Source organism: Bison bison, unplaced genomic scaffold (genome assembly GCF_000754665.1).
Source record: "Bison bison bison isolate TAMUID 2011002044 unplaced genomic scaffold, Bison_UMD1.0 scf7180017864384, whole genome shotgun sequence".
Classification (NCBI taxonomy): domain Eukaryota; kingdom Metazoa; phylum Chordata; class Mammalia; order Artiodactyla; family Bovidae; genus Bison; species Bison bison.
The window spans coordinates 9,870,717-9,882,667 of record NW_011494956.1 but is presented as its reverse complement, the minus strand read 5'-3'; the positions used below and the strand labels follow the sequence as shown (position 1 = coordinate 9,882,667).

The 11,951-nt window shown below is 51.1% G+C and overlaps 1 protein-coding gene across 1 annotated transcript in view; it reads left to right on the top strand.

Annotated features, from left to right (window-relative positions):
* SPSB4 (splA/ryanodine receptor domain and SOCS box containing 4) overlaps positions 1–11,951 on the top strand; it is a 70,779-nt gene that overhangs the window by 437 nt on the left and 58,391 nt on the right. Inside the window, exon 2 of the mRNA XM_010858297.1 lies at positions 7–321. Coding sequence (XP_010856599.1) covers positions 7–321 — 315 coding nt within the window. The remainder of the gene's footprint in view (positions 1–6; positions 322–11,951) is intronic.

The following is an 11,951-nucleotide window of genomic DNA, read 5'->3' as shown; positions in this document are numbered from 1 at the left end:
CCTCAGTGGGCTATACGGCGCTGGTGGGCAGCGCCGCCGAGTCCTGGGGCTGGGCCCTGGGCCGCAGCCGCCTCTACCACGATGGCAAGAACCGGCCCGGCGTAGCCTACCCTGCATTCCTGGGGCCTGAGGAGGCCTTTGCGCTGCCTGATTCACTGCTCGTGGTGCTGGACATGGACGAGGGCACACTCAGCTTCGTCGTGGACGGCCAGTACCTGGGCGTGGCCTTCCGTGGCCTCAAGGGCAAGAAGCTCTACCCGGTGGTGAGTGCCGTGTGGGGCCACTGCGAGGTCACCATGCGCTACATCAATGGCCTTGACCGTAAGTGCAGCCTGCCGTGGGGGATTGTGGGGGATTGTGTGGGTGGGGGCCGGGCAGGGATGGGTCCAGAGGCTGCCAGTCCCTAGTGGAGCTGGAGAGGGAAGGGAGTTTGTGGGGAGGGGAAGCAGGTGAGGCCCCATCCGCCGTCAGCACTTGGGATCATCCTGCGGCATGGACTGGAGGTAAGGATGTGGACCCCAAGCCAGGCTCCTGGGTTTGGATCTTGACTTTTTTCTGCTCACTTGGTGATCTTGGACGGTGCCTCAGTTTCCCTCTCTGCAGAAGTGACTCAATGAGAGTAATCTAGTTCAGGGTTGTTATGAGAAATCAAATAAGATAGTAATACTGTAAAGTGACCCTGATGCTGGGAAAGATTGAAGGCAGGAGAAGGGGGCAACGGAGCATGAGATGGTTGGATGGCATCACCGATGACATCAATGAACATGAGTTTAAGCAAACTCCCTGAGGGGATGAAGGACAGGGAATCCTAGCACATTGCAGCCCATGGGGTCACAAAGAGTCGGACATGACTGAGTGGCTGAACAACAACATGAAGTGCTTAGGACAGTGCTTAGAACTGTCGGTGCTAGTCACAAACCTTTCAGTCTCTGTAAAGTGAGAGTGAAATTGCTCAGTTGTGTCCTACTCTTTGCGACCCCATGGACTGTAGCCTACCAGGCTCCTCTGTCCATGGGATATTCCAGGCAAGAGTACTGGAGTGGGTTGCCATTTCCTTCCCCAGGGGATCTTTCCAACCCAGGGATTGAACCCAGATCTCCCGCATTGCAGACAGACGCTTTACCATCTGAGCCACCAGAGAAGCCAGTCTCTGTAAGGATTGTGCCAAATGATGTCTCCTGTGTACCTGGCTTCAAGTTCACAGCAGGAGAAGAGAGACAAGTAGAAGACAGAGTCTCTGCACTTGAATCTCTTGCACTCAAGTTACTGATAAATAATAAGTATTGATAGTAACTATCATTTATTGAATACCTGCTGTATGTAGGGGCTGAACACTCAAATCTAGGTCTTCCTGCTGAACTCTCTCTTAAAGGGGGCATCTCGCTGACTATTGCCTCATGGGAATGAGAGCCAAAAGTTGTGGAATCTTCTGACTTCTTTCCAGAGGACCCAGCAATCTAGATTTTGTGCAAACTATTCCCATTTTTCAAGTTGGCAGCTGCTAAAGACACCGTGTGGACAAATAGAACTCCCTTGCAGGTTGCAGATAAGCCCACAGGCTGTTGGGTTTGACTCTGACACCTCTAAGGCCTTCTCTCATTTAATATACACAGTCATCCTGTGAAGCTAGCTTAAAAAAAACCCTGGTAACAAAAACGGTTGTTGATTTTAGGAGGGAGTCACTCAGGCAGGGTGACCCCTGGACAGAAGTACACATGACTGTCTGCCCCCCATTGAATCCCTGCTGAGCGGAGCCTGGAGTTGGGTGCTTGTGGGCTTGCACATACCTTATCCACTTGACTTATCCTCTGATGAAGCTCCTGAGGTGGGCATTTAAAGCCAAAATTCCAGCTTATTAACTTTAAACCAGCAATATAACTGCTCCCTTTTGGAGAAGAGGAAACTGAAGAGCGGAGCTTGCCAAGAACAAGAACCCGGGCCTACCTAATTCTCTCAGCTCTGAAGCCCATTCTTTTCCCATGCTCCCCACTTTAGCTGAGGGACTGAGAGCAACACTCCAAAAAAGAGGTCAAGGACAAGATTATACTCAAGTAAAATTGACATTGACTCGAGCTAGGGTGGGTTGACCATTTTCAAGGGTGACAGGCCACCAGGAAGTGGCTGCTGTGCTCTATTCTGTGGTTTAATTGGCAACACTTTTGCTCACATTTCATTTCCGTGGTTGTTGGACTAAGATTGACATTGAATGGCAAAGTGTTGTTCTGTTTTTTCTCTGATTGACTGGTTAAATAAAGAAAAGATGAATATTTGTCCTGAGATGGGCTGGCTTAGTCACCACAGTGCCTAGTGGAGAATGCTGGGTGACGTGGTAACCAGGCAAACCCCAGTGCTGAGGAAACCATCAGCAACAGCAAATTTTATTTTTGTTAACAAATACTCTTGTAAAATGCAACTGGGAAATCTACTTGCCAGAATTGCTCACTGGACTAGAAGGATGGCCTTGATGTACCAAGGCTCTGGGTTCTGACATGCCTCGTTTCCCACTGCATCTCAATGCTCAGTGGTTTTGTGTCTTTGGTGAGCCACTCTAATGCCTCATTTTACTCATCTGTAAAAGGGAACAGTGTCAGGTCCCTTTCATAGCTGCTGTGAAATCTCATGCAGTGGCACCAATAATATGATAGCTGGGATGCAAGGCTGGCATTGATACCCAGCAGAACTACCTGAGCCAACAACTGGGCCCCCAAGGTGGGCTTTCCCTTGGGTATTGATTCCACGGGTATTACCTGCTGCTTCATTTATAGCTACAAGCTAAGGTGCTAACAGGGTCGCAGCTAGTGGCTCCCCAATGCAGCATAGGATCAAGAGCAGTCAGGCCTTGATGTTCTGCTGAGGGCAGAGTCTGGATGGGAAAGGATAGTCGTGTCCTGACATCTGGGGCTTTTGGATCCTTCAGGTGGCTGGAGACGCTTGGTGAGACTGAAACTTGGAATGTTCCATCCTCCCCTTTGGCAGTGATTTTTTTCCGGTTGGCAGAGGCTAGAATGCCCATCCAGGAGGCAAGGGGAGGTCAGGATGTCATGTCATATGAGCCTTGGGCATTTCGCATTGGGTAACAGGACTGACTTGAGTACTGTGATCCTGGCCTCTTCTCAGATACGAGTGATGTTTTCTATCTTGGGCAGGGTGTGATTCCCAAAGGGGGAGCTCAGCTTTTCTGGGCTTTGAAAGACCCATGGTCGATGGGACAAGACCTGACTATAGTGTAGACCACCAAAGGACAGGCCGAGGGGAGTCTGACAGGGACTGGTGGGGAGGGGATTGTGCAATGCCTATAGCTAGTAACCTGGGCTGAAGTCCAGTGGATTCCTGGGACACTGAGAGGGGTTTGGCCCTAGGGAGTCCCTGGGTGACCCAAGATGGATTTCTGAGTATGAGGAGAAGTCTGAGCAACACTGCTTGTGGACATGAAGGCAGGTCCCCAAAGTCAGCCCTGACCAGGGGAGTAGGGGACTGCAGTCACAGAGAGAGGTTATGGAGCAGAGAGGCAGATGGAGTTCCTCTCTGGGATGGATTGATTCCCCACAAGATCACGGTGGGGAGAAAAGATGGGCTTAGAGTCTGGCCCAACACTCACCAGGAGGCCGTGGACAAGGATTACCTCCTTCCGGTGGACCTCAGTGTTCTCCTTTGTGAAACAGCTGTGGTAAAGCTCGCCAGCACGGAGCAAGCCCACAGCGACTGCTGCTCACTGCTTTGATTAACTAGGTGAGCTGGGCCAGGTCTGGGGGTTCACCTAAGGATAAAAAGCAAAGTGGCCTCAATAAGGCCTTCTCCAGTATATAGGAAGGAAGTTAATGGACATCATTTTCTCAGTTTTTTTAATTTTTACAACTATAAAAGCAAGACTTAGAAAGAGCTAACTGCTTGTGACTCTGAAGTATGTGTTTGTGGAGGCTAAGAGCTCCTGGAAGTGCATTTTCCTATTACAAATGTGTTCTTCGGCTACACCCTGGAGCAAAACAGATCAGCATCTGGGGTGGGGGGTTTACTATAAAGAACTACAGGATGCCCAGGGACTCTGCCATTTGAGTGAGTCGAGAAGCACAGAACCCAGGCCAGGCAAACTGGCAAGCTGGCTCAAGGTACCTGTGTCCGGGGCCAAATAACAGCAGTGACACCATCACCCATAACTGACACTTCTCTGGTACTTAGTGTGGGCAGGGCTAGATTCTAAGTACTTTGCACATTTTAATTCATTTAATGCTTGTAACAACTCTTTATAGCTAACCACCTATATGATCATCTTCATTTTCCCATAAAGAAACTGAAGCCCAGAGAGCTTGAGTAAGTTGCTAAAGGTCACATAGCTAATAACGGGATCAAACTGAGGCAGGCTGGTCCAGTGGGTTCCTTGTGCAGATGTTTACAGATTTTACAGATTACTGGGAAGGAACAGGAGAGGCTGCTCCATCGGGCTGGGTGGCTACTCAGCAAAGGATGGAACCCTTTCCTTTGGCAGTGAGTTCGGAGGAGGCCCTGAGAATCTGTCCCTCCCACTGGTTTCACCTCCAGCCCTCAAAGCTCTTGGCTTAGCACAGAGCTCTGCGGGATGTTGTGAAAAGTTTGTTGCATAAAGACAGCCCCAGCAGTGTCTGTGAATCAGGCGTGCTTTGGTCGCTCACGGGAGAATGTCACTGAAAGCATCCCAACCGCTGTGAGGGTCATCCCTGGGGTGGGCCCGGCCTTTGGAATCTGCTCCAGGCTGGTTTCCGGAATTGCTCCCCGGCCCCCGGCTCCTCCTTCTGCATGCTGGCGGCCAGGAGGCCTGACAGAATGGCTTTGTCTCCTGTCTTGGAATTCTTGGGTGGTAAGTAGTATGTGAGGGCTTTCCAGATGGCTCAGTGGTAAAGGACCTGCCTGCTAGTGCATGAGACATAAGAGATGTGGGTTCGATCCCTGGGTCGGGAAGATCCCCTGGAGGGAGAGCACGGCCACCCTCTCCAGTATTCTTGCTTGGAGAATCCCATGGACAGAGGAGCCCGGCGGGTTATAGTCCATGGGGTCACAAAGAGTCGGACACCACTGAAGGGACTTAACACGCACGCACAAGTAGCACGTGAGTGACCCAGGAAGAGGAGAGGGGCCTCAGACACAGAAGCTTTGATCTGGGAGTCGTGTAATTCTATGTATGGAGGGGTACCAGCTAGGTTCTATGCCCTAGGCCAAGTGTCTTACTCACTTTTTTTTTTTTCAGTCCACACAGTGACCCTCGAGGCAATGTTATTGTCATTATCGCCATCTTATAGATGGGGAAACTGAACCTTGGAGAGTTGAAGAGTTGGCTCAGGGCCCCACAGCTAGCTACTGGCAGGGCTATACTGAAGCCTGGGGCACTCCTGCACCTTGCCTCCTGCAGCCTGGGCCAGCCCTGCTTCCACTCTGCCTACCAGTTCCAAAGAACAGGTTTCTGAGCCCAGGACTGACTTTCTGGGGGATGGGGGGCAGGAACCTCTAGCATCTCAGGCCTGATGATCAGGGAGGGCTTGTCCACCTTCCTCAAGCCAGAGACACTGTGGTTCCAGACGTCATTCCTAGATGGTTTAATTGATCTGCCAACAAGTATTTATTGGCGCAACAGCTCCTCAAAGAAGCCCTGGCAGCCAGCCAAGGCTTCTGGTATTGATGAAGGCCAGAGAGAGTTTTCTACCAGGATGACTGCAAGGACACTGTCCCCTTGCCAGAACTGTCTGCTCTGTACTCACGACCTTCCTGCCCAATTCCCGTGTGTCTCCTGGTGGCACGGTCCTCCTAGCCGCCCTGACATCCGGATTGTGCTTCTCCTCCCTCCTGACTCAGGTCCAGGCCTGGTCTCCCCTTTGATCAGTGCCCTATCACTCTGCCCTGACTCCATCTCACCCCAGCCCTCAGCCCATGGCTCTGTCCCCTGAGCCCCCAATTCAACACTGAGTCCTCCTCCCGCTTCACTCCACTCACTACTTTTCCACATGGGTATGCCTTCTTTCTCCAGGTGGGTGTGAAGTTCCCCAGGGCACAGATGGTCACACAGGAGGCATGTGTGGGGAAACGGGCAGAGTGGGGACTTTATTTACTTATCTTTAAAATAATTTTATCTAGTTTTGGTTATGCCGGGTCTCCATTGCTGCAAGGACTTTTCTCCGGTTGCGGCAAGTGGGGGCTACGCTCTAGTTGCTGTACTCGAGCTTCTCATTGTGGTGCTTCTCTTGTTGTGGAGCACAGGCTCTAGGGAACACGGGCTTCGGTAGTTGTGGCACATGGCCTCAGGAGTTTTGGTTCTTGGGCTCTAGAACACAGGCTCGATAGTTGTGGGGCGTGGGCTTAGTTGCTCTTCGGCATGTGGGATCTTCCCAGATCAGGGATCAAACTCGTGTCTCTTGCATTGGCAGGCAGATTCTTTACCACTGAGCCACCAGGGAAACCCCAGAGGGATTTAAAAATATGTGTGCATTTACTTTTGAAAGGTAAACGGTGCATGTGACAACAAATTTAACAGTTACAAAAGACTGGTAAAATACCCCCATCCCAAAGCTCCCCAGCCTGTTCCTGCTGGCAACCACTATCGTCACTCTTGCCCGTGTCCTTACAGAAGTCTCACACCAGCGTGATCTTACGGTGAATGTTGCTCTGCATCTCATTTCCCCTCTTAGTAGATCTTGGTGATTTTTTTAATATGATTAACGTAGAGCTGCCTCATTCCTTATTAACAGCTGCATGGGTTTCTGTGTAATGGTTGTATCATAATTTAATTATCTAGACTCTTACTTTTGGACATCTAGGTAATTTCCAGTCTTTGAGGGTAAACTTTTGATCCTGATTTGAAGTTTTATTTTTTACCCCTGCTGGCTAATTGACATCCTTGAGCCTTAGTTTTTCCCCCTCTGTGCAGTGGGAAGAATTAAATATACCTTGCAGAGTTGCTGTGAATATTAAGATTGATGCAGAAATGCAGCGTGCACCAGCATGCAACTCACATTAGGTGTGGGGTGGAGGGGAGCCTTTGATATTACAGTATTTCCTGTGTTACCCATCGTGCTGTGCCAATGCTGAGCTCGTCTTTGGCACCTGATGAATGCTTATGAATGGTTTGGTTTCTGGTTTAAAATAGAGCACAGTTGCTTTAATTTTGTATTAAAATGGCTTCAAACTCATTGTTGGACCATGATCATTTGATTCAGTCAGTTCAGTCAGTCTTTATATGGGATGCCTGTCAGTATAGTGAGGCCACTGGGCTCTTTCTTGCATACAGCCGGTCCATGTGCTCTGCTGTGCTTAGTCACTCAGTCGTGTCCGACTCTTTGCAACCCCGTGAACTATAGCCGGCCAGGCTCCTCTGTCCATGGGGATTCTCCAGGCAAGAGCAAGTCCATAAGAAGTGTGTTTTGCTGATTTGTGTGGTTTTTTTTTTAACCTTTCATTATTTTATAGTTAGACAATGAAAACTCAGAAAAACAACAGTAGTTTCTCTCAACTCAGTGAATAGCAGAATGAAACTCTTAAAACATGTCTTTCTGGGCTTCCCTGGTTAGGAATCCACCTGCCAGTGCAGGGCTCACAGGTTCCATCCCTGGTCCAGGAAGATCCCATGAGCCACGGAACACCTAAGCTCGAGCACAACAGCACCTAAGCCCGCACTCTGGAGCCCATGAGCCACAGCTACTAAGCCTGTGTGCTGCAATGACTGAAGTCCGTGCACCTAGAAACGGTGCTCCTTGACAAGCGAAGCCAGCAAAATGTGAAACCCACACGTCACAACTAGAGAGTAACCCTGCGCACTGCAGCTAGAGAAAAAGCCTGCAGGCAGCAGTGAAGACCCAGCACAGGCAGAAATAGATAAATACATGAAACACGCCTTTCTTACCACAACATACTTCCTGTTTTATTTATTTACTTATTTTTTTAACTTGCTTGTTTTGCTGTTTCGTTATTGCTGCTGCTGCTGCTACTGCTAAAAGTGGCAGTTCTTTGAGGCCAGAAGTGCATCCTAGTCTCCTCAGCCACCCCTGCAGCAGAGTACATGGTAGGTGCTCAAGCAGTGTGTGTTACTGTGCTGAGCTCCCACCACCTGCTTAGCTTTTCTCTTCTCCACTGCAGTGCGACTGGAGTCATAGTTGGTTGGATGGGAGTGGGCAAGGCTCAGAGTTGCCGCCCCCTTGAAGCCTGACCCCAGAGCAACCCATTTCCACCCCTCATTGTGCGTCATGCACCGCACATCTGTCCCCGTACCCAAGCCAAGCAGAGGCTGCATGATGGCGCAGCAACTCAATTCAGGGTCTCAGCATTCAGAAACTGGCCCCTACCCTTTGTTTTCCACAAAAAGGAACAGACTTTCAGCTGAATAAAAGGGCTTCGCTCAGACAATGTGGCCCTGCTTTGAGAGTTCTTTTCACACTTCACGTAGTCATGAGTAGGGTCATGACTAGTAAGTCCTGCCTGCAGAAGGGAGCTTTTTGTTGTTGTTGTTAATGTTTATTTCTTTATTTATTTGGCTGCATCGGGTTTTAATTGTGGCATGAGTGATCTTTCGCTGAAGCACACTAACTCTCTAGTTTTGGCATGCAGGCTTAGCTCCTCAACATGTGGGATCTTAGCACCCCACCCAGGGATCAAACCGACGTCTTCTGTATTGCAGAATGGATTTTTAACCACTAGAACACCTGGGAAATCCCGGAAAGGAGCTTTGAAATGCAGGCCCATTTGGGACAAGTGTCCCCATGGGCCACTGTGGAGCTGCTGTCATTTTTCTTGGGGGGGCAAAGCCAAGGGTCGTGGGAAGAACTGCAGCTTGGGATCTCCCAGCCTTGGCCTCAATCAGGACTTGGCTGCTAGTTAGCTCTGACCCAAATCACCACCCCTGAGCCATACTGTCCTCACTGTAATAGTAACAGAAATTTACTTTCCCATAAGGCATCAAGTTCATAGGTCACATATAGAAAGTGACTGGACTGGTGCCTGGCACATAGTATGTACTGAAAAATGTGGGTTTAAAAATTACCAGTTTGGACTATTACAGCTCCCATGCTGCTGCTAAGTCACTTCAGTCGTGTCCGACTCTGTGCAACCCCATAGACAGCAGCCCACCAGGCTCCCCCATCCCTGGGATTCTCCAGGCGAGAACACTGGAGTGGGTTGCCATTTCCTTCTCCAACGCATGAAAGTGAAACGTGAAAGTGAAGGTGCTCAGTCGTGTCTGACTCTTAGCGACCCCATGGACCGCAGCCTACCAGACTTCTCCGTCCATGGGATTTTCCAGGCAAAGAGTACTGGAGTGGGATGCCATTGCCTTCTCCCATAGGTTGGTAAAATTCTTTAGTGTTATTAGACGTGGAAGTAATTATTGTTGTTAAATGTGGGTCCATGTTGTGAACACTGATGGATTCCACACAAGGGAGGTTTGGGGAAGTTTATGTCTCTTTTCTCTTTGAGATACGTGATGGAAATGCCACCAGAGGTTCAGAGGCCACTGTGAGTTTGTCACAAATGAGCTGGGAGTGCTCAGCCTTCCTATGAGCAGTTTTAAAGGTTTCCAGCTAAAGTGTCTGCTTCACGCACTCTGTAGCTTTCACTGGTGAATTTCCCGGTGAGTGTGTTTTCAATACGGATGTCCAAACATGCAGTGTCCTCACCAGTTATGCCATGTGTATATTCAGCAGAGATGAGCTGTGAGGTGGTAGGCCTGAGGGGCAGCGTGTGCCTCTGAGCAGATGACTGCTAGGCCTGGCTGTGGACTGGGCACTACCGGACCTTGGAGGAAAGGGAAAGGGATGGGGCGGCCAGTCTTCCCCTCTTGGGGACTGGCAGGGGGTGAAAGCACTCTGCCCCGGGCATTAGGGCTGGAACGTGCCATTGGACAGCCCATGCCAGACCCACATTTTACAGATGGGAGCTGAATGGACCAGAGAGCCGGGAGGAGTTGCCCAAGGTCACCTGATAATTTTAGTCGCAGAACCAGAGCTAAAACCCAGGTCTCCAATGCCCGCTTGGCAATGCACCTCACCAGAAAAATGAGGCTGAGATTCAATGCAGTTTATGAGCCTGTATTGAAAAGCCCAACATCGATAAAGGAGGACACTGGAGTTTAGGAGAAGTAGGATGGATGGGGGTTAAGGGCCTTTGGGGCTTAGGTAGAGTTTAGGTGCTCCCACACCCCCACCTCCACCCATCGGAAGACCCTCCTTGGCCTCTCAGTCCCTCCTACATGTCAGACACCCTACCCCTGCTCAGACACAGAACCAGGGGGTTCAGCGCCGTCAGGACGAGACGCTGGATGGCCCGGGCATAGGTTTCCTGACTTCTCACACCTGTGCAGTGGATGTGATGCTGGGACTTTCCCATAGACTTGCTGTCAGTGTAGCATCTCAGACCTTCGTGTGCACTCAAGTCAGCTGGGGATCTTGTTAAAGCCAGCTTCTGACGTAGCAGGTCTGGGCAGGGCTCTGGGCCGTGCCTTTCTGAGGAGCTCCTGGTGATGCTCATGACGAGGCATCAGGCAGTCTGTTTAACAGAAGGGTTTCCTGAAGCAGGTGTCAGCAGCTGCCACTGTGTTTGAACACCCTCAACTACAGCACAGCCAGCCTGTTCTCACCCCTGCCGATGGGCATCGGTGCGACTGGGGTGGGTGCCACTGGAAGGGCAGTGAACTGGGGGCATGGGCAAGCCTCCACATGCAAGGCCCCACTCCCCTCTCCCCATCCCTCCCCCTGCTAACCCCACTCTGATCCTGCAGCCCAGCTAATCCCCTTGGCCTATGCTGACCTCTTTTCTTGTTGGAAATGGCCCGCTTCCCCCGCCCCAGCAAGACCCAGGGTTGCCTAGCCTGGCTCTCTGCCTGCCGCCCTCCCTCCTGGCTGATGCAAGGGCAAGTCCTGTGCACCCTTCATCCCCCCCGCCCCCCCGCCGCTCCCCTCCCCGGCTCCCAGCAGCCCAGCTGAGCCTGCTGCATAAGCCCCTTCCCCTTCTCGCCCCACTTCTCTCATGTCCTTGTCTTCCCCCACCACTGCGGAACTCAGTTTATGTGTCCTGAGACCCAAATTTTCACAGTTGCCAGAGAGATGTACCCAAGTGAATCCGCACTATCATCCATGAATTTCCCGTGAGGGCAACTTCTTTTGGGAAGGGGTTACTGCAAATAGAAACAGCTCTGTGTTAAACAGCCCTCAAGTGAGCACTTAACAAGAGACCAGACGCTGCTTAGCACAGCGGGTGCATCATCCGACTTAAACCACCACAGGCCCCTGCCAACGCTAGTGAGCATCCCGTGCACGTTATCCCATTTCATCCACGGATGAAAAGGCATTGCTATCCCACTTCCCATGTGAGGAGACTGAGGCAAAGGGTCATGAAGAGCCTGCTCAGGGCAGGAGCTTGGGAGACAGCCAGCCTGCAGATTTGAACCCACACCTCTCACCTCCATGACGCACGGGGTCATGTGAGTCTTCCGTAGCTCTGTGGGTGGTCCCAGACCTCGGTGCTCGGGTGCTTATCAGAAGGGTTTCCCGAGGCTGGTGTCGTCAGCCCCCACGGCCCGAACACCCTTACACCGACAGCCAGACCATCCATCCTCACCCCTGCCCGTGGGAGTGGGTGCAGCTGGGCTGGCAGTGGATGGAGTAAGCACGTTTGCAGGAGGGTATTTAAAACATGGGGAGAGCAGACAGCCTGCTGGGCTGTGCCTGCGGCTGGGGAGCCGGCTGACCCTCCCTGTCGCGTCACTTGGTTGGGGGCGGTTAGCATGAGTTACGGCTTAGCCCAGACACTAATAAGGCTGCTTGTCTGAGGCCTTCCATAATTCAAGTTAAGGCTGTGCCGTTTAATGGCCCTTCTTCATCAGATCTTCCAGGACTCGGTGCCTCCTTAATGATTTATTTGCTTGGGATGAAATTAAGCCGAGACAGCGTGAGCTTGGAAAATACCGCTGAGCCGGTTCTCCCCAGTTCTTCATCCTTCGCAGC